General features: G+C 36.1%; 1 protein-coding gene across 1 annotated transcript; it reads right to left on the reverse strand.

Annotated features, from left to right (window-relative positions):
- Positions 1-2,219: 2,219 nt before the first annotated feature.
- On the reverse strand, positions 2,220-5,789 carry LOC132180107 (putative calcium-transporting ATPase 13, plasma membrane-type). The gene has a single exon (XM_059592963.1). The coding sequence runs from the start codon at positions 5,570-5,572 to the stop codon at positions 2,276-2,278; it is 3,297 nt and encodes a 1,098-aa protein (XP_059448946.1). The 5' UTR covers positions 5,573-5,789; the 3' UTR covers positions 2,220-2,275.
- Positions 5,790-22,225: the final 16,436 nt, after the last annotated feature.

Genomic DNA, 22,225 nt, shown 5'->3' on the forward strand with positions numbered 1-22,225 from the left:
GTTAAGGGATAGATGAGATTATAAACACTTAAAAGATAGATACACTAAATTGAAAAAAAAAAAAAAAAAAAAAAATGCTAAAGTTTCCAGCGTACCAAATTTTTATTTTTTATAGGGAAAAATATAAAAAAACCTTCCAAACTACCAACGGTTTTCGATTTAGCCCCCTAATGTTTCAAAAGCGATAAAATAGCCCCCCAAACTACTAAACTATTGCATTTTGATCACTCCGTTAGTCAAAACCGTTAGTTTGGACGGAAACTGAAAACGACGTCGTTTTGTTGGGGGGGTATTTTATCACTTTTTGAACATTAAGGGGCTAAAATGAAAATGGCTGGTAGTTTGGGGGGCTTTTTTATATATTTCCCCAAAAAATTTTTTTTTCATAAAAGGGCATTGTAGTAACTTACCCATAACAAAACGACGTCGTTTTACAATCTCCGCCCAAACTGACGGTTTTGACTAACGGAGTGGCCAAAATGCAATAGTTTGGTAATTTGGGGGCTACTTTATCACTTTTGGAATATTAGGGGGTTAAATCGAAAACCGATGGTAGTTTGGGAGGCTTTTTTATATTTTTCCTTTTTTTATATTTAGGAAAACAGTCAGGAAAAACAGAATATATTTATTTTTTATTTCAAATTCTTTGGCAGGCGCTTTTCAAAAATTTGGAGGGGTGGAGCGGAGGTATTTGAAAATATTTGGGGGATCCGGGAGGCCCCCCGGCCTCCGTGGTTCCGTCCATGACGCCATTCGAATCGCACTGAGGATCAGCAGTTGGATACAGGCTTTTCAGACAGTTCACAAAAAATCCTATCTCAACATCAACTTTCAGTGTCCAATAGATCTTTGCCTGTCTGCTCTGCTTCTCAACAGGCCAAGAAGCAGGTTGTTTGTTCTTTTGTCTATATCAGTTTCTTATTCTCCATTAAAGCTAATTTTAACAAACATTTGGGGTCCTCCCTCAGAAAGAAGCACTGAGGCTCCGCAGGTGGATACATGAGTACATTGTTGTGGGAGTTGGGAGCGTTTCCTACTCTGGCTCTTTGGGTAAGCACGAAAATGGTTAATTAGCTGCCTTGTTTGTCTAGAGGCTGATCCCGCAAGAAACTAGGTCCATGAAAAACAACCTTAGTTAAGCCGAAGAATTGCACGTTACGTGTTTGCCAAAATAACATATTGACATTTATGGTCATACGTTACTCCCTACGATGGGTGGGTTATGAAAAGCCCTGTCACACCGTATTCATCCATGATCCATGGCTTAAGTTATCATTTTCATTCGTCATTGAATTTTTCTTTTCTTTCATTTGATTGGTAGCTATTTATTTATTTGTGAATATATTGCATGAGTTGAAGGCCACATATTCAATCATGTATGCTGCTTCAACTAATGGCTCAGATTAAGTTTAATTTCTTTGCTCATATATAGCTGTTAGTCTTCCCAAATATAAGTTATCTTCAACTGTGGAGTATCACGGATATGGATATTCAGCTATAAGACCCTCCAAAGTTGTTGCAGGTTTTGACTTATAATATGTATCTGCAGGAGATCCATTTGTAGAAGGCTGTTCTGCAGCTACATTTTGAGCAGGCCGCAGCAGAAAATTCATTGTCCCAAAGAATTATCTGCATAATCAAAAATTTCATCTTCATAATTGCAAGGTAGGAATCGCAAACCAGTGTTATACAATAAGTGTATAGTCTTCCATAGATACTAACAAAGTAAACACCACATTTTCAATCATTTAACAAAATAAATTACATTATCATGAACCCCAATTATAAAAAAATTATACAAGAATATGTGCAAACCATCAACTATAGGCAAAACGACAACCAAAACCACAACCGTAAAGAACCCCTCACGAAATTTCCATGGACATACCGACTCTCTCACCAAACCTAAATCTCTTCTCCCTCGCCTTCAAGAATCTTCTCACATGAGACTCCCCATGTAAATTCGAACATAATACTTACATATCTGTTAAGCTATACAATGAGAGAAGTAAAGAATTATAATAAGCTAGACAATATTTTTTTCAAAATTCTAACTACAAGTAGCATTCAAGTAGACAGTCGCAAAAAAATATTATTGTAACTACCCTCAATGCATGATAAAAAATAAGTGACAATTTTGTATTATTGAAAATATGACATCAATCCTTACATATATGATAAGCTATACAATGATAGAACTGAGTAATTATAATAAAATACCAAATACTGGAACCGATAGAGTTAACAATAAGAAGCATTGAAGAAAAGCCTATGATCATATCTTTTTCATCTTTAGGTAGCTAAGAAATGGTCTTTGTGGAACAGGTATCCCCTTGACGATCCAACCAATTGGCCAAGATAGTGCTGAGATTCCAATGCATGCACCCCATTGCAACCAATTCAACCTTTCTGTATCTGCAAACTTCTTTAGAAACTCTACCATGACTACCTGAAGAACAATGGTTATCACGATGATCCCTAAAAACAATCTATTCTTGTGTATCCCCTTGAAGACGTTCTTCTTCTCAAGCTTCCGTGCATTGAATTCATTAAAGACTTGGCAAAGAACAAAAGTATTAAAGATTAAGGTGTCATTTACCTTCTCCGTCACACCAAAGATTGATTCACCTTTGAATTGCAGGGTCAAGAGGACCATTATTTGATACAAAGCTTGGGCTAAGAGGTTTCTCCACATAATGTTGGTGATAAGTGGTGCAGTCCGGCCCACAGGTGGTTTATCCATGAGCTCCTTGGTGGGTTGCTCAGTCGCAAGAGCTAGAGCACCCAACGTATCCATAATTAAGTTCACCCACAATAATTGCACTGCTGTTAAAGGGACTTCACCAGCTGAAACTGCTGCCACAAAGTTGATCACGAGAGCAGCAACATTTACGGTAAGTTGAAATTGGATGAACTTCTGGATGTTGTTATAGACACATCTTCCCCACTTCAGAACTGTGGCCACTGAAGCAAAATTATCATCCAAAATGACAATGTCAGAGCTTTCCTTGGCCACCTCGGTGCCTTGAATCCCCATCGAAAGCCCTATATCAGCTTCTTTTAGTGCTGGTGCATCGTTTGTGCCATCGCCAGTAACTGCAACCACATGGCCTTTTTGTTTCAAGCACTCTACCATCAAAAGTTTGTCAAAGGGAGAAGACCTTGCCATCACACAAATTTTATCAACTTTCTCCAATCTCTCTTCTGGCGTGTAGTTTCTGAATTCCACACCTTCTACTACTGCTCCACTGACCAAGTCTTGACCAGGCCTGAGTATCCCACATTCGGTGGCTATAGCTTTTGCAGTGAAAACATTGTCTCCCGTGATCATTTTAATGTTCACACCGGCATATTGGCAATCTTCCACAGCTTTCTTCACCCCTAGACGACATGGGTCCTTAAGTCCCACAAGTCCTAATAGGGTCAAACCATCTTCTTCTAGCCTTTTATTTTCTTGATATTCTTCTGAAACCTGCTTATGTGCAAATGCAATGCATCGGAGGCTGCTAGCTGCCATACCTTGAATAATTTGCTCAAATTTCATCTGTTCAGCATCATCAAGATCTTTTACAATTCCAGAAGCATCATAGTAACTTGAGCACATCTTCAATATCATCTCTGCTGCACCTTTCCAGTGTACCTGGATTGTGTTGTCTGCTTTTCTCCTCACAAGGACTCCACTTCGTTTCTTCTGGGAATTGAATGCTTCAACATAAAGAATCGTACAACTTTGCATCAATTGCTCCATTTCCATGTTTAAGTCCAAAACAGCCCAGGAAAGAATTGCTTTTTCAGTGGGACTACCTGAAAACTCGATTTTAGATCCTGAATTAGGCATGTATACACTACCAGTTGTGTTTAAAGCAACTCCTTCCTGGACCAATTTGAGAACATATGGAGCAATTGATGAGTAAGAACCAGCTGCAAAAGTTTCTTTCCCCAGCCAAAACTTTGTCACCTTCATTTGGTTGAGCGTGAGAGTGCCTGTTTTATCAGTACAAATGGTGGTGGCAGAGCCCATGGTCTCACAGGCAGAGAGCTTCCGCACCATTGCTTGATCAACCATCATTCTCTTCATGGAATAAGCAAGTGTGAGTGTAACTGCCAATGGCAAACCTTCTGGAATTGCAACCACAACTATAGTAACAGCAGCAGCGACAATCCCCACCACAGCATTCACTATGTCATCAACCTTGGTCTTGTTACCATTGAACTCCTTATTTCCATTGTCATCTGTTGTATTTCCTGTGAAGTAGCGAACCAACAGGACTACGAGAACTAGGAAAGCGACTAGCAAACCAACTTTACCTATTGATGAGGTTAACTTGTTGAGGCGTGCTTGTAAAGGTGTTTGTTCGTTTGTGTCACGGCTGATTGAGCTCATCATCTCTCCCCATGTTGTGTTCATGCCAACTGAAGTGACAAGCATCCGTGCATAGCCATCAGCCACCTTAGTACCTGAAACCAAAAATGGATGACTGCAATTTACTTCTACTTGGTCACTCTCCCCTGTCATGCTGGATTCATCCACGTGCAATGAGTGCCCGTCTAAGAATAGGCCGTCAGCTGGAACTTGATCTCCAATCTTTAAGCAAACAACATCTCCAACCACAATTTGAAATACTGAAATCTGTTGACGCCGCGCGGCTCGCACAACATCAACCTGGATATTGTTGCTGACTTTGGATAATTTGTCAAACTGTCTGTTTTGCCTAAAGTTGCTTATGGCAGAAACAGCAATGACAAGAAATATAGCAACAAATATGCTTCCACCATCATACCAACCTTCTTTGATTCCATGTTCTTTAATGCCAAACGCAAGAGAAAGTGTTGCACAGCCTAAGAGGATGAAAATTGTAAGATCCTTGAATGCTTCCACCATGAAATGGAAGAAGCTCTTTGTAGGCGGTCTTTTATATGTGTTGGAGCCGAAAGCCTCGTGTCGGAGTGCAATATCTTCAACATCGCCTTCAATACCCAATTCAGCATTGGTATGAAGACTTGATGCTACTGCATCAACCCCTCCAAATTTTTGGAGCCTGTCAACATTTTTCTCTTTCACAAGTTGAATGAGACAATTTTGATCAATTTTGAACCTTTTGTCTGGTATGAGATCCACAATGGTGAAAGATGGACAGTGAGAAAGCTCAGGATTTTTGTTTCCGTGTAGAGAATGGAATTTGTGAATACTTTTCTCTTTCACAAGTTCAGCGAGAGGTTTGAGATTCATAATGATGAAAGATGGGGAGTGTGAAACGTCAACATTTTTCTTCTCTGGTAGAGAATGAAGGTTGTCAACATTGTTCTCCTTCACAAGTTCAGTAAGACTTGTACGATCAATTTGGAAGCTATTGCTTGGTCTGAGATCCTCTAAGGTGGAAGGACAGCATGAAATATTAGTATTTTTCTTTCTGGATAGAGATTCTGTAAAAAAAGAAAGTATGGTTCTAGAACAATAAATGGTCACAAAAGCAGAGTGCCATCTCTTGTTGGATTGGCTGAGTATTTCTGGTACGTGAAGTAAAGTCTCAATGCATATGCTCTCAAACTTTGGTGGGAGAACTGTAGCCATTGGCTCAGGGAGGGAAAAAAGTTCACTGTAAAGATGATATGTGTAGGAAAGCAAGGAATTGACAATGTAGTAATAGAGATAAAATAAAACAAGTAAAAAAAATTTTTTCTATGGGTAAAATATGAAGGATTCAAATGAGCAATACCTTTTATGAATGAATGGAGCAAAGTGAGGATAAAGCGCAGAAAGGCTGGAGAATAGTAATGATATATGGAGATATGTTGCAGGATACGTTAAATTGTGGAAGTCCTCGACATTTTATATATAGCTAAATAGCTTGGTGGTTTGTTTGTGTTCATGCCGTGTGGACAAGGTATCCAACTTTATTCATTAAGTTTTCAGTGGGGAAAAGAAGTAATTGATTGATATTGATATAAAGTAGAAATGAACTTTTAATTTTTTTGTGAGAGAAAAGTAAAGAAAATTGTATTGTGAGAGAAATGTGGACGGTTTTCATTGTTGGGTGATTCTAGTAGGCCAAAGAAAATAGAGAGTAGATCTGAAAAGTTAGAACATCTCTAGCAGATTAGGTAAAAGTTTCATATTGACTAATACCACCGCTTTTTCTCCTTCAACAGATTTGCTAGAAACTTGGTAAAATGCAACCTCTATCACTACTAAATAAATATTTTATTGATTTTCATTATTTTTGTAGTTGTTTATTGTTCCTCTTTATCAAGCAAATAGAATATATTAAAAACGGGAGAGAATTAATATTTAGTAAAAACAAGTAGAGAAGTGAATAAAAAATGTATTGGAGAGAGAAAAGTTTTAGGAAAAAGTAGAAAAATACTTTGGCAAACAAACGCGGCCTGGCTTGACAAAGTGGACCCACCGGAGGGGAAGGTGAAGAATTTCCTTGGTGTTTCGGAGATGACTTGCGCCGGGCTTTCCTCTCGGGCTAAGCAAAGAGAATGGAATGGGTCAAAATGGTCACATTCGACGCGCAAAGCGGATCTTCTTATGAATTTCTTTGCGTAGAGAATAATTATTTATTGGTCAAAATGGTTGTTTGTGGTTGGATTTAGATTTAATAGCCTTTATAGCATACTTCTAGGCAACTCTCTTACCAATTGCATGGAAAATTAAATAAATAAATGAGTGGGGGTGGGTTTCAAAATTAGAATAATTTATTTTGAAATCTTGACAATCTCTCACATATTTTCAAGTTTAAATTAACTACTTTGTTGGAAAAAAATTGCCCCAGTCAATAAGGTTTATTGCTGATAGGATGAACATTAATTAGTCGTTCAACTTCCTAAGACCAAGAGGAATAACTTAAGAATGCAGCAATTTCCACTTTCCATGAAAACGGATAGGAAAGAATGATGTAATTGTGTGCCAAAATACTAAGTTCTATTTGAAGATCTTGGGTTGAGTGTATTAAGTGAATGAAAAAAAAAAAAAAAGTGTATTTTGGTAATTTTAATTTTGACACCTTCCGTTAGGATTTAACGGGAAAAACCTAATGGATGGGTGAGAAGCTCGATATACTAAGTTGGGAGTTTTTAAATTTTTTTTTATAGAAAGTAATTACAAAAGTAATAGAAGCTTATGGGGGTTGGGTTAAGCAAAATTTTTCCTATAATCTCATTGGAAGATTTCTTACAATGGTATCAAAGTTGATAATTTAGTAAGACTCTTCTAGGTTTTTAATAATGAAATCACTTGAAGGGGGATATCAAGAGCTTGAATCAACTCAAACAAAAGCAACTGTGCTAAAAGTGAGTTTCATATTTGTTTTTTCAACTGTACTAACAAAATGGGCGTTAAAAAAATGATTAAATGATTAAGAGCATGTTTGGGTATACGTTTGAGGGGCTTAAAAGTGCGTTTTAACACTCAAAAAGTCCGTTTGAAGAAAAAAAAAATATATCCGTTTGGTAAAAAAAGAAAAACGTTTTTAAGGGTCATAAAAGTTTAAAAATAGTCAAAACGCACTTTTGGCAAAAGCTTAAAAATGAAACTTTTACCAAAAAACGATTTTTGATTTAAAAGCTCTATTTTTCAAACACAATCTCAAACATGCTCTAAATTTATCTCTTCCTATCAGCTTAAACTTTTAAAATAAGTGACGATTTAACAATGGGAACATCATGTGAATAAATCCTAGAAGAATCAAATGTGACGAATTGCGACGAAGGGTTTCCCATGAAAATTTCTAATGTCCTCATTCTATGATTGTCAATGCATGTGTTGCATCTGCAATGTAAAACAGACATATATGCTGAAAGTGAAGGAAACCGGCACAGATATTGATGCAATTATATGGTGAGTTCATGCACTAGATTCCACCAAGTTCTCTTCCTTTTCCTCTCGATGAAAGGATGATCATGTAAAAACAGGGTAGAGTTTCAAAGAAAAAGGAGTGCAGGATAGACATGGAAGCACTCCTGGATCTCAGGCTGCTTGAGGTTTCCCACCCAAGCCTGTAGACTTAAAGGCCTCATTTCTATGTGATCACATGTGGAGAAGTCTCAAAGGGATGCATGTGATCACATGATTCACATTGCTTCATTTAAGACATATATAACGCCAGCGCCGCCAAGCCTGAGATTGCAGCCACCTTGTGATCATACATACATAACTTGGAAATTCACGTATGCATATTATAATTAGGAGATAAATATGAGAGTATTTTGAGTGAAACCTTAGACGTAAAATGCTTTCGGTCGGAAAATATTTTCAACAGAAAATATTTTCTTGAAAAATTATTTCCTTTAAAACATTTTATGGTGTTTGGCACGTATGAAAAATCACACACACACACACACACACACACACACACACACATATATATATATATATATATATGTCCCAACCAAGTCTTAGAGGTGTCTTAACCGAGTCCAGCAAGGACTCCACTGCGACTTACTCGGGACCCGCCCAAACCCTGCCTAGACCCTATAGGGACCTGCTTAGGACCCAACATGGACATTTTTGTAATTTAGAGTTTAATATGATTTTCCGTATACACTAAATACTGTAAAATATTTTACAAGAAAATGTAGGGGACCCGCTTGATTTTCCATACATGTCAAATACCGAAAAATGTTTTCTAAGAAATCATTTTTTAGGAAATGTTTTCCATCGAAAATATTTTCCGACGTAGGGTCCAAAGGGGTCCCAATCAAGTCTTGGCAGGGTCCCAGGCGGGTCCTGGACGAGTCTCAGCGGGATTCAGGGCAGGTCTGGTCAGATCTCAACCGGGTCCCGATCAAGTCCCAGCTGGGTCGCAATCTTACGCGAGTCCCTTTGAGATCCCGAGCAAGTCTGGTCAGGTCTCAAGAGGATTTCGGTCAAGTCCTAGCAGGGTCCTAAACAAGTCCTGGGCGGGTCCCAGCAGGGTTCTTCGCAGGCTTGGGGGAGCCCTGGCAAGGTCCCGGGTAGGTCCGAGTGGGTCCCAGTCAAGTCCTGACTGGGTCCTAGTCAAGTCCTAAGCAGATCACGGGCAGGTCCGGTCGAGTCTCGGGCGGGTCCCAGTCAAATCCTGGCAGGGTCCTAGGCGAGTCTTGGTATGGTCTTTCGATTTAAGAATGAAATGCCAAACTTGAAAAATGGTTTACGGTTTTCAAAAATATAAACCTTTTTCCGAAAAAAATTTTTAAAAAAATTTGATCAAAAGAAAAATATTTTCCGTTGACTATTATTTTACGTTACACCAAACACCCAAAAATATGGAAAACATTTTTCTAAAATCATTTTACTGCGAAACCAACGGAACATTAGTATAATAAAGTGAGCTCATTCTTTAGGAAAATGAGGAGGTTGCCTAAGGCCCCTTTGTGGAATAAGGCTTCAAATAGTAATAGTACAATTAAGTTTATTTTTATTAAAAAAATAATAATTATGATAAAAGAGGTTAGTGCATGCTTTTTAATTAATTAAAGCCCTAATTATGGTAAAAATAATTACAAAGAGTTGAATCCCAAAATATTGTGACTTTAGAGGGAAAGAACAAGAAAAATAGAAAGTCACATTTTTTTTATTTCTAATCAAATGCGGGAAAAGGTTACAAGGGATTAATAATGGAAAGTCACATTAATAACACTTCTAATAGAACAATACTCACATGATTGTTCTAATCAACCATAGAAAGAGAGCAACACACATAGAGCATAGGAGAATGGGGGGAGGGAATTACAATCCCCCCGTCCCTACCTCCTTTCTTTTTCTCCCTTCCCCTTCCCTTTTCCCGTCTCCACCATAGATCGATCAGGGCACGTGTGTCAATGGTCCTCGGGGTGCTTTTTAGCGTCGCGTGGTTGGCCGGCAGTGGCGCGTGGAACGCATGAGGGTGTTTTTGGGTTTTGATATTCTATTTTCATTGTTTTTAAATAAGAATGTATTATATCTAGATCTGCTTTTAGTAGCGATCTATGGAATGGAGTTTTATTCATTTTCTTAGGTTTTATTTTTACGAATCCTTAAGAATAACATAATTGATTTCCGGTCAGTCTTTTGTTTTCTTATGGTTCTTTTTCTAGGAGTAAACCATAAACCGATGACGGAGGAGTTGTCAAGCATAAAGAAGAATTGTCATTATAGTAAAGGCAGCGAAGGAGATTGCAAATGATAAAGCACTAGTAGCGGAGATAGATTAAAAAAAAAAAAAAAAAAAGCCAGGGAATCAAGGATCTAGTAGCGGATAGAGACGTGATTTGCCGGAATTTGCTATACATCTGAAATTGATTGAGACAATGACTTTCATAAATATTGTTTTATAATAGCTCGAGAGGCTATTGTGTATGTTATAGATAATGTTTCAGTTGTGAAGATTCTAAATTATATCTTTGGCATTGTACGGAGCATTTTGCCCCATTTGATTGTTATATCAATGAAGAGATAATTCGTTACAAAAAAAAAAAAAACTTCTAATATAGTAACTAAACTCATAATTTTGCTTAAACTAAAATCAACATGTAACCTAAGTTCGTTCATTAAAATAATGTTTAGAATAAGGTAATTTCGTTTTGTTTAAATTAAATTCTATATAAAAAGAAATTATATGTAGATTAACACAAAATTTGTCATCCATTGAAACTAAAATGTCTCACAACATATATGAATTGTACATGTCATTTGGATAAAATTAAGAGTTAAAAGTGAGAAGAACAATTTTCAAATTAAAATATATACTAGAAATTAAAATAAAATTATTTAATTAATATCTAAAGATAATTAAAAAAACAGAAGCCTTACTTATTGTCCTTTTAAACCTCAAAATCTATCAAGTCCGCCCTAAGTATAATATATCAAGAGACCCACTTAATAAAAAGAAAATTTTGGTTAAAATTTCATGAGTTTCACACAATTTCAATTCACTCCCTCGGTTTTTAAATTCAACCTTTACTCCTTAGGTTTTTCAAGTTTTCACTTCACTCATTTCATCCAAAACTAATTACGTGGCTCTAACTTGTAGTGACACATGCACAATTTTGCCACGTCATGTGTCTATGTTAAAAGAATAATTTTATAAGAAATGTTTTAGTGCAATAAAAAGATCATTTTTTGCCCATAAAGGCCTAGGTGGCAAGAGGATATAGGCTCAATCTGTAGTTGCTGTGGCCCCACCCACTGATGAGCCTATGATCTCTTGCTACTTAGGACTTTTATGGGCAAAAAATGATCTTTTTATTGCACTAAAGCATTTCTCTAATTTTATACTTTATTAAAAAGTTCCAAAACTAATTACATGGCACTAACTCATTGAAACTATTGGGAGCTTGCTTCTCACAATTTTAAAATAACATATACCTTAACTCTCACTTCCCTCCCATAAACTTAGATTTTTTTTCATTGGCTGAATCATAAGATTCATAACATATACAATAACAACCTCTTTAGGCTTTACCTTGCCCTCATATAACATCTAAGCTCCATGCATTACTACATATATCCCATTTAATGTTAGCTTTGAATAGGCTCTAATGAAGGAGTGCTCGGGTGGCTACTTTTAGCAAGGATGGCTCTACGTTTACTGTTAGAGAGTGACTGCACGAGCCACCCATGAGTTAGGAATAGGGCTGTAAATAAATCAGTCCGTTCGACAACTTGCTTGATATCCGCTCGGTTTAACTCGATCTGAACTCGAGCTCGATATTATACAAACCCACTAGTTACTGTAGAAACTTGTTCAATTAGTAAATGATACATACCCGACTTGCTCGAGAAAACTCGATAGTAGCTCACGAACTCAACTCATTTTAAGCTTCGACCGACTTGTTTGCCCGACTCATTAGCTCGTTCATATATATAGATTACTAGCTCCTTCTTTTTTTCTTCAAGTCTAATTATATATTATACGTGTTCTATGGTTAATTAGTGATACATAGTGTACTATATTTATAACTCGCTCATATTATATATATACTAAAGTTTATATATATATAGTAGCTTCTTCTTTTTTTACTTCAAGTATAATTATATATTATACTTGTTCTATGGTTAATGAGTGATACATAGTGTACTATATTTATAACTTACTCACATTATACATATAATAGTTTCTATTATCTAGTTATATATAATAATATATTGCTAATTTGCTACGTATATATTATAGTTATATGCAATATTGTATAATATGTCTTATATAGTGACGTATTATATATTTATACTTGTTGTTTTAAAATTTGAGCTTACTCTGCTCGGATTATACATTAAAGAATTTAATAGTGTTGCTCGAGCTTGAGTTGAGCCTGACTCAGCTCGAATAGCATTCTCAACGAGCACGAGCTCACCCGGGCTTTTAACGAGCCAGTCTTGAACACACATTTCATTGCTCGGCTCGAATAAGCATCTTCGTAAACGAACTAGTCTTAAAATCCTAAAGCTCGACTCGGCTCGACTCAATTATAACCCTAGTTAGGAGTGGCTGCACAACCTACCCCTTTCAATCTACTTGCAATGCAAGCGATTCTCACCATCGGGAGTGGTCACTCCCCTTGTGAGGTGGAGGGGTTCCCACCTTTCCGTCATTCAAAGGTTCATTCCATCAGTCAAATGCATTAACTCAGACAATTTACTTGTCACTTTGCTCTCATGACCTACAATTCATTGTCACTTTGCCCTCATGAACTACAATGCATTGTCACTTTGACCGTCTGAGTTAACACCTTTGACCGACAGAATGGACCTTTGACTAACGGAAGGGGGAGTTTTGAGGGCACAAAATGGTATTTCATGGGAGTCGGGTGTCACAGTTATTAGTTAATGGGGGCAAAGTGAAAATGTGTTTTAGTTCATTGGGGCAAAAGGTAGTTTCCCTTTTTTTTTTTCTTTTTTTTTTCTAATTTTCTTTACATAGAATAACTATTTTAAATTAATGACTTGGAAAATATTGCCCCAGTCAAACATTAGTCATTTGACTTCCTAACACTACAAAAAAAACAATTTTTTTCTCATTGGAGTTTTGTGACGTGTCAGGGTGTCTGACACGTCAAAAAAAAATTTTGACGTGTGTTGAATGTCAGGTACATAGGTGTCAGCAAATTTTTTTTTTTCTAACGTGTTACTGTTTAGCACGTCAGGATTTTCTGACGTGTCAAAATTGACACGTCAGGAAATTTAAAAATTAATTAAAAATAATCATTTTTTCTTTAAATTTTTTCTGGAATTTATTTTTTCAATTTAAAATTTTATTAATTTAATTTCTTTTTTTTTGTAATTTCTCTGCATGGTAGAGAAAGTGGTGCAGAGAAACGAAAAAATTTCTCTGCACCATTAATGGAGCAGAGAAATTTCTCTGCTCTTTTTGCGTTTCTCGATCTACACGGCACCTCTCTTCTTTTCTCAATTTTCTCTCTCTCTCTTCTTTTCTTCGGCCAGCTCTCCCTTTTCTCCATTTTCTCACTCTCTCTTCTTTTTGATCTCCATTTTCAGAAACCCAAAGTTAAACCGAAAAAATCTTCTTATCTTCTCTTTTTTCTTTTTTCTTTTTTTTCTTCTGCTTCTCTTCTCCCTTTCTTTTTCTTCTTCTCTTCTCCATTTCTTTTTCTGCTTTCTTCGATCTGCTGCTTCTCAATTTTTTCTCTTCATCTGTTCTTTTTCTTCTTTCTCTAGAGGGAGTTGCTGTGCAGATCTGCAAGGGAGATTGAGAGAGGAGAGAAAAAGTGTGGGGAAAATAAATGAAGAGGGAAAGAATAACAAGAGTGAAAAAGTTGAGGGAAACAAGAAGAGGGAAAAATTTCAAAATTTCCCCATTTTTTTGTGACATGTCAAAATCCCGCCCATTTTGTCAGGGGATTCCTGACGTGCACTACCACGTCAGGAATCTAATCAGAAAAAAAAAATTATATATATAAAATAAATAATGTTTCTGGCGTGGTGCACTACCACGTCATAAAATATATAATTTTTTAAGTTTTAAAATCTGTAACAATTTTCTGACGTTGGAGTATTTAACATGTCAGAATTTTTTGACATGTTAAAACTAACACGTAAAAAAATTCTGACGTGGTACTATTCACACGTCAGAAAAAAAAAAAAAAATTCTGATGTGGTAAAATTCTCACGACAGAAAATTAATGACATGGCAACAATACATGTACTGTAGCCATGTCAGAAAATTCTATTTTTTTTGTAGTGTAAGAACAAGAGGAATAACTTAAGAACGCAACATTCTCCACTTTCTGTGAAAACGGATAAGAAAGAATGATGTAATTTTATGCCCAAATACTCAAGTTCTTGGTAACCTCTCTTTGTTACTGTTTTTGCAATGTGAGTATTCGATTTTTCAGCCATTTTCAATACCTCATATGTTAAGATTTTTTTGTTATCTAACTAATGAATGAAAATGACCAAAATGCCCCCACTTATAATTTTTCTACACTGAGTCTTGTCTCATTGCGACCCACGGTTAGGGCTGGAAAAATAGGTCGGCGGGTCGAGCTCAAGTCGACGTGCCAATCTAATAAGGGAAAACACAAACATGAACTATTTAGCTAAACAGGTATGCATTTAAACCCGAACACGACCTGCTTGACCTATTTAGACTCAATTAATGCAACATGTTTAGTTTAACCCATTTGACCTAACCCAACACAACTCATTTGCCTCGTTTCGACCTGAACATAACCCGTTTCAACATGTATTTATTATATAAAAAATATATATAATTTTATTAATGGGTTAAGCTGGTCAAACTATTTATGACTCGTTTATTAAATGGATCAAAAAGGTCAACCTGTTTATGATCATGTAGGTTCGCGGGTTGTATTAAAAACTATCAATCCTATCCACTGTGATGATGTGGGTCGTCATTGAACACCATGGCCAACTCAGTCCCTTTATTATTATTATTATTATTATTATTATATATTTTGTTTAAATTTTTAATTATGGGTATATTTGTATTTTTTTATAAATTATATTTTACTTGTTACCCGTTTAAGTTAACAAAAAATCTAACTACAAAGGGAATTGAAATGGGCTGAAACATCGAACACCAACATTGCAACTTTTAATTGTTTGGAGACGACATTACAAAAGGCAAGAAAGTTGGAGGGAATAAGTTAAGATTTCCCAAGATTTTTTGTGACTGTGTCCGTTTGGAAGGGATTTGGCTTTTTCCCATCTAGTAAAAAGAGATATATGCTGAAGGAAACAGCCACAGATGGATTCATGCAATATGGTGCGTATAATCATTTCAACAAGCTAAGAATTGTTTCTCGTATGTATCACCAAATTCTCTTCCTTAATTTTCCTCTCAAAGAAAGGATGATCCGAGCAGCTAATTTTTGAGCATGTAAACAGGAAAAGCAGTTTTGGTTTTGTGTCGGCTAAACAGTGCAGGAAGATAGATTGGGATCGATCAAATATGGAAGCACTCCTGAGTCCTGGATCTCAGGCTGCGTCGACACAGACCTCGATCTCCAGGATTAAAAATGAAATTATGCGAAGGCTTTAGACTTGGAGGCCTCATGCACAGAACATGTTTGACTAAAAGTCTGAAAGGATGCATGTGATCACATTAATTAATGCATGCGCCGCCGCGCCTGATCAGACGCAGCCAGCTTGTGATCATATATACTGTATACATAACTAGGAAATTGCCATAGGTATTTCTGTCCTAGGAAATTGACGCAGCAAGTTGGCTTGCATAAAGCTCCTACAAACTAACTTCTCACATTGCCACGTGTCTTAAACATGTGAGAAATTTGTGTCTTAAATATTATTAGGAGATAAATATGAGAACATTTTGAGTGAAACCTTAGGATAATAGGGGCAGACTCATTTTCTAGGCAAATTAGGCGGTTGCCATGTCTCATGCCTATGTTAAAAGAATAATTTTTTATTTTATTAAAAATGATAAAGTCTGAAAAAATATATAAAAAAAAAAAAAAAAGTGGGAGGGGGGCAGCACTCCTCCACTCTCACAAAAGGGGAGGACCACCTAACAGCAAAAAAAATGTGTCATACGCTCCGGATAAAAATGGTGGCTTGCACAATCACCCCCAACTGAAAATGTTTGTCAATAGTGGCAAAGCTAAGAATTTATGCTTGAGGGGGCTAAACCAAAATATAATGATAATATTTTTTTTGTGAATATATACTATGTTTTTACTATTTACAAAAAATATGATAAAACACAAGCCATATATATATATATATATATATATTACAGAAAGTATATTTATCAAACTTTATAAATATGTGCCAAAATTAATGGATCAATAATGTAACATGTAGGCCCTAGCCCTAGTACAATAAGAAACAAAAATACAGAAACAAAATGTTTAAAATTGCAACCTACGCTAGTTTAGAGAACTAAAATCAGAAAGTATAGTCTGAATTGAAGTTCTTAGCAATTTCTTATTCAATATATACAACTAGATTTAAATTTGTAATAAACTCATCCTCCATTTTTGTGTGAAGCCTTGTTTTAAAAACTTTCATTGCTGAATATGCATATTCGGTAATCATTGTACTCGAGGAGTCTAAACAAAATAAATCAATCTATCAATAAAATGATATGCTTTTGAATTTTCCGTTTCTATCGATCAACGAAATAATTCTACATTAATGGAAGACAAATTTTATAATTTCGGATGATTAAGCATATTACATTGAAAACAAGTACGCATTTTGCTTTAGGTAACTTGAAAATATTTTGAACAACTTGCATAGTGAAATGTTGATATATTTTTAGGAGAAGTGCTAGAGAGTCAAACACATGAACCCAGAAAAATTTTCAAACTGACGTGGCCGTGAGTGGCAGACAAGGGAGAGAAAATTGCATTTTTTTAAATTTAAAAACCCTTGCCACATCAGTTTAAAAATTTTTCTGAGTTCATTTATTTAACTCTCTAACACTTCTCTATTTTTAGGGATTCAAAACCTTTTTCTTTTTCATTAACTTTTCTATCTACAGGTAACAGTTTAGTACAGATTTTTCTTAGGGTAACCTGAAAACATTTTGATAGACTTTGGTTATAAAACTTTCAGGTGAATTAATTGAGTTTGGAGTAACTTACAAATGAAAAATAACAGATGCTTAGCAATAATTGGCTGGCTATGCTGCAATGAGATGCATAGAAAATTTTGGAGCCGGTAAGAGCACCGAGGAAGATCTTTTTCTTCCGCAAGTAGGTTGAATAATTACTCATACATCAAGACCTGCTTCTTCAGATAATGAGTCCAATCACTGAAATCCAAGACAAAAACAATCTAGACAGCAGAGGTTTTGGTGAAGGCCGTGATGACAACATATACATCTTCCTCGTACCAACATATACATCTAAGAATGTTCCTAAACTTTGGGAGGGCCATGTAGCTCACACAATTTTGAAATAACATCTACATTATTCTCACCTTCCTACCATAAACTTAGATATTTTATTGGTCGAATCATAACATGTACAATAACTGCCTCTTTAGGCTTCACCTTACCCTCATATAACATGTAATGAAAGTATCTAAAAGCATCGGTGATCAGAGCAATTCCTTCATGGACAAATTTAACAACATATGGAGCAATTGACGAGTAAGAACTTGCTGCAAAAGTTTTTTTCCTAGCCAAAACTTTGTTACGTTCATTTGGTTCAGCGTGAGAGTCCCTGTTTTATCAGTGCAAATGATGGTGGCAGAGCCCATGATCTCACAGGCGGAGAGCTCCCACACCATTGCCTGATCAGCCATCATTCTCTTCATGGAATAAGCAAGTGTGAGTGTGAGACGGCCAGTGGCAAAAGCTAAGCTTTTGGAATTGCAACCACAACTATAGTAACTACTGCCATTGAACTCCCTTGTGTTCTTTTGTATTTCCTGCGAAGTAGCGAAGGCGTCTAACCTATTGATGAGGTTCGCTTGTTGAGGTGAGCATATATATGTGTTGGTGTTTCATTTTCATATATTGTTTCCCTCTATACAAATTCACTAAAAAAAAAAATGCCCCTTTTTTTAAAAAAAATGTCATTTCGCTCAAACAACACAAAACTATGTTTTTGTGGGAATAATTCAAATGAACTCAAGAATATCCAGTTAGTTAGACTGGAGATATATTTTTGTTTTTTCACTTTTTGAGGAGACAAAAATATCTCTCAACTATAACTAACATGATATTCTCCTGTTCATTTGAACTATGAGGATCCTAATTCGTTTTTGTGCCATTTACTTACAAACGGCATAAATTCTGTAATTTGTGACGTTTGTACAATAAACATCCTTAAAATTATGTTGTTTATTGTTCAACTGGCACAAATTTTTAAGTTGTGCCAGTTGTACAATAAACAGCAATAAAAAATTATGCCGGTTGTATATTGTGCCAGTTGTATAATAAATGACAATAAAATTTATGTTGTTTATTGTACAAACGACATTAATTTTATTTGTTTATTATGCAAATGGCATAAATTTAATTTTCTTTCCCTCTCCCCACCTACCCTCATTTAATTTCCCCAAAATCTTTTAGGGATTTCTTATTAAAAATCCTATAAGGTACAAATGACATTTTCCCACTAACAAATAATAATAATAAAATATTATTTTATATTAAAAAATAATAATAATAAAATAATAAAATAATAAGGTGGTTGCAGGACCACTATGGCGGTTTGGGCTTCAGCCCCACCATGGCCGACCTTGGACAAGTTGCCCCAAGTGTACCCCAACCCCTAGGCCAAAAGTTTTTTTTTTTTTTTTTTTTTTGTAGATTAGACCCTTGGGGTGGCCACCTGACTAAGGTAGTGGCCTCCCCACCACTCCTTTTTTTTTTTAATATGAAATAATATTTTATTATTATTTTTTGTTAGTGAGACAGGTGTCTTATTTGTGGCTCTAAAATTTCTAAGAAAAAATTTTAGTTATAAACTGAATATTCACCAATCCAAAATAGGCTGGAGAGGATCCTGTTCCATCTTTTTCACCCTCCTGATCTCTCTCTCCCCTTGCAGATTTTTTCATGCCTTTTCTCGACCTCTCTCTCTCTTCTTCTTCTTTCCTCTTTACCATTCTTTATTTATTTTATTTTTTTCACAAACTTTAATTTCATTTCTTTTTTTTTTTTTTTTCAAAGCACTCTCATCCTCTTCTTTCCTCTTTAACCTTCTTCTTCTTGGATCAGGATCTACTAAAATTCTTAAGGGAATTCTAGTTTCTGAAATTTTAGATCTGGGTTGTCCATTTCCATCCAAGGGCCAAGGTCATGCCACGTGTGCCACTAATAATAAAATAATATTTAAATTTTAAAAAGAAAATAAATAAAATAATATTGGATGGCGGCCTATCATTTACCATTTGGGTTCCGATACTAAAAGAACTGGGTAACAAAATTAAAAAAAAAAAAAAAATTGAGTTTGGCCTTGGGGAATTGGCCAGTCCACCCAATGGCCCGATTAAGTGTGAGAAACCACCCCATGGGCCATGGGGGTGACTTCGGCCACCCCCAAGGGTCAAACCCAAAATAAAAAAATTTGGGGTTTGGCCCTTTGGGGTGGATCATGAGGGTGGCTTCGGCCACCCCCAACTAGCCCTTGGGGGTGGTTCGGCCAAACCCCATATTATTTTATTTATTTATTTTATTATTTTCTTTTTAAAATTTAAATATTATTTTATTATTAGTAGTACACATGGCATGACCTTGGCCATTGGATGAAAATGGATGGCCCAGATCTAGAATTCCAAAAAATGAAATTCCACTAGGAATTTCAGTGAATCCTGACCCCTTCTTCTTCCTTTTTTTTTTTTTTTAGATCCATGGGCTCCTGAACATGTAGGATGCATCGGCTGGGTCATTTGATCTTAAACACGCCGGCCTGAACGATCGCCTGAGTACGCATCCCGAGCTAGTTTGATTGCATGACAGGGGTCGACGCACAGTGCCGGTGTCGCCCTTGGCTAGCATCAAATAGAGGACGCTAGCGAAGCTTGCTAGCGCCGTCTCAAAAAACAAAGGACGACGGCGAAACTTGCTGGCACAGGCATCAATAGATTAATTGATAATTAAAAAAATAAAAATAAAAAAATATTTTTTTAAATACAAAATAATTTAATACCATTTATGTACAGTTTAAATGGCATTACATACAATATGTCGTTTACTGTTCAAACGACATAAATTAATGCCGTTTGTGTCTCAAACGGCAGAAAATTAATTTCTGACTGAAAGGTTAATGTCGTTTTAGCATTATTTAAACGTCATTACCTGCTTAGTGCCATTTCTGCAGCATTACGCGGCATTAAATGCCCTTTTTTTTTTTTTTTTTTTTGTAGTTAACCAAGTGACAAGCATTCAAGCATGAGCATAAAACGTGCACCTTTGCTCCAAAAACCAAAAATGGAACAGTGCACTTCTACATGGTCACTCTCCCCTGTCATGCTGGATTGGTCTACTTGAAATGAGTGACCATCTAAGAATAGCCCCTATTATCGAACTTGATGTCTAATCTTTAAGCAAACTACATCTCCAACCACAATTTTAAATACTGAAATCTGTTGATGCCCCCAACTCTCACAACATTAACTGAGATATTATTGCTGACTTTGAATAATTTGTAAATCTGTTTGATTTTCCCTAAAATTACTTATGGCAGAAACAACAATGACAAGAAATACAACAATAAGTATGTCTGATTGAAATGAATACCAGCTGCTTGAATAGCTCTTTTGAATTTAGAATCTAAAATTGAAACTAAGCAGAAAGGATTGAAGCCTGTCGTTATCTTGAATGATTCAAATTTCAGATAATGTTTGAATAGAATGATTTGTATTTGCTTTTATGTTATCTTCAGCCTTGACACTGACATGTACCAAGTCCTGGACTTGGAGTATTTTATCTGTATTTACTTGCCCCATTTCTTTCCCAAAAGTCTCTGTCGTTGCTCCTTTATATCCTTGATATTTTATTCACCAATATCATTTTTTTTCTCTCGCTATGATTACTACACGCGTACCGCCAATTCCTATCTTTCCTAACAACCACATCTGGTTGTTGATCCACTTCTCTTACTTCCTGTTGAGTATACATTACACGTGTGAGTATTAGAAAAATGTCTTAGGTATGAGTGATTAGTATAGAAAAATATCAGGGGTCACATAAAAACATGGAATTGAAATAAATTCACCGAGAACTTTACCCTCCCAAAAATGAATCCATGCCTCAGCGATTGGGTGGATGCCTGGAAGGATACTACAATTTTCATCCTTTTAGGATGTGCTACCCTTTCTCTCGCGTTTGGCATTAAAGAGCATCGAATAATAATATTAAAAGCATGATTGTGAATTAAGCATATTTCTTGTCATTGTTGTTTCGGCCATAAGTAATTTTAGGCAAAAACAGACAAATTGATGACAAATTATGCAAAGTCAGCAATAATATCCCAGTTAATGTTGTGAAAGTTGGGGGCATCAACAGAGATTTCAGTAATTCAAATTCAACTGATATCTGTTGATGCCCTACAGTACCTCTCACAACATCAACTGGGATATTGTTGCTAACTTTGAATGATTTCTCAATTTGTCTGTTTTGACTTATATCCGAAAAAACTAGCAATGACAAGAAATATTTGCTCTAACAAATAAGCTTCCACCATCATATGCCATATCCATCTTTGATTCCATGCTCTGTAATGACAAACGCAAGAGAAACGGCAGCATATCTTTTCTGTTTCATAGCTTCAGGAAGACTTGTTTGATGAAATTTGAATCTGTTTTCAGGTTTGAGACGAACAAAGATGAAAGAAGGAAAAGAAAGCAACAGATGGTAACAAAAGAAAGGGCAGGCAGAGGGCAGTGGCATCTTAATCTGGGATGGTGTGGTTTGGGTGAAGCTAGTCCAACCTAGTATTTATGCATTTCCTTGTACGTGGTGGGTAGCTAACTTCTTTCTTGCTTAAGAGAAGCAACTGTTTTCAGTTGAACGCCTCAAAAGATCGGGTCACTCCCGGCTTGTACTCAAGATACGGTTAATTTTAATTAGAAAAAAAAAAAAAAAAAAAGATACGGTCAATTTTATGCTGCTTGACTTTGTCAGTATTCCGTTGGCGTGAGTGTTTGAGTCATATGCCTGGGCCTTGGGCCATCCCTCCGGCTAAGCCTAATAAGCTATGTTTGCCCAGAGAAGGGCCCGGCACGGTAGCTGGAACGGCACTGTTTCAGCTACAGTGCCAACTGACACGTGGCAGAAAAACTTGACCTTTTCATTTTAATTTTTTT

This window comes from Corylus avellana, chromosome ca4, assembly GCF_901000735.1.
Source record: "Corylus avellana chromosome ca4, CavTom2PMs-1.0".
Classification (NCBI taxonomy): domain Eukaryota; kingdom Viridiplantae; phylum Streptophyta; class Magnoliopsida; order Fagales; family Betulaceae; genus Corylus; species Corylus avellana.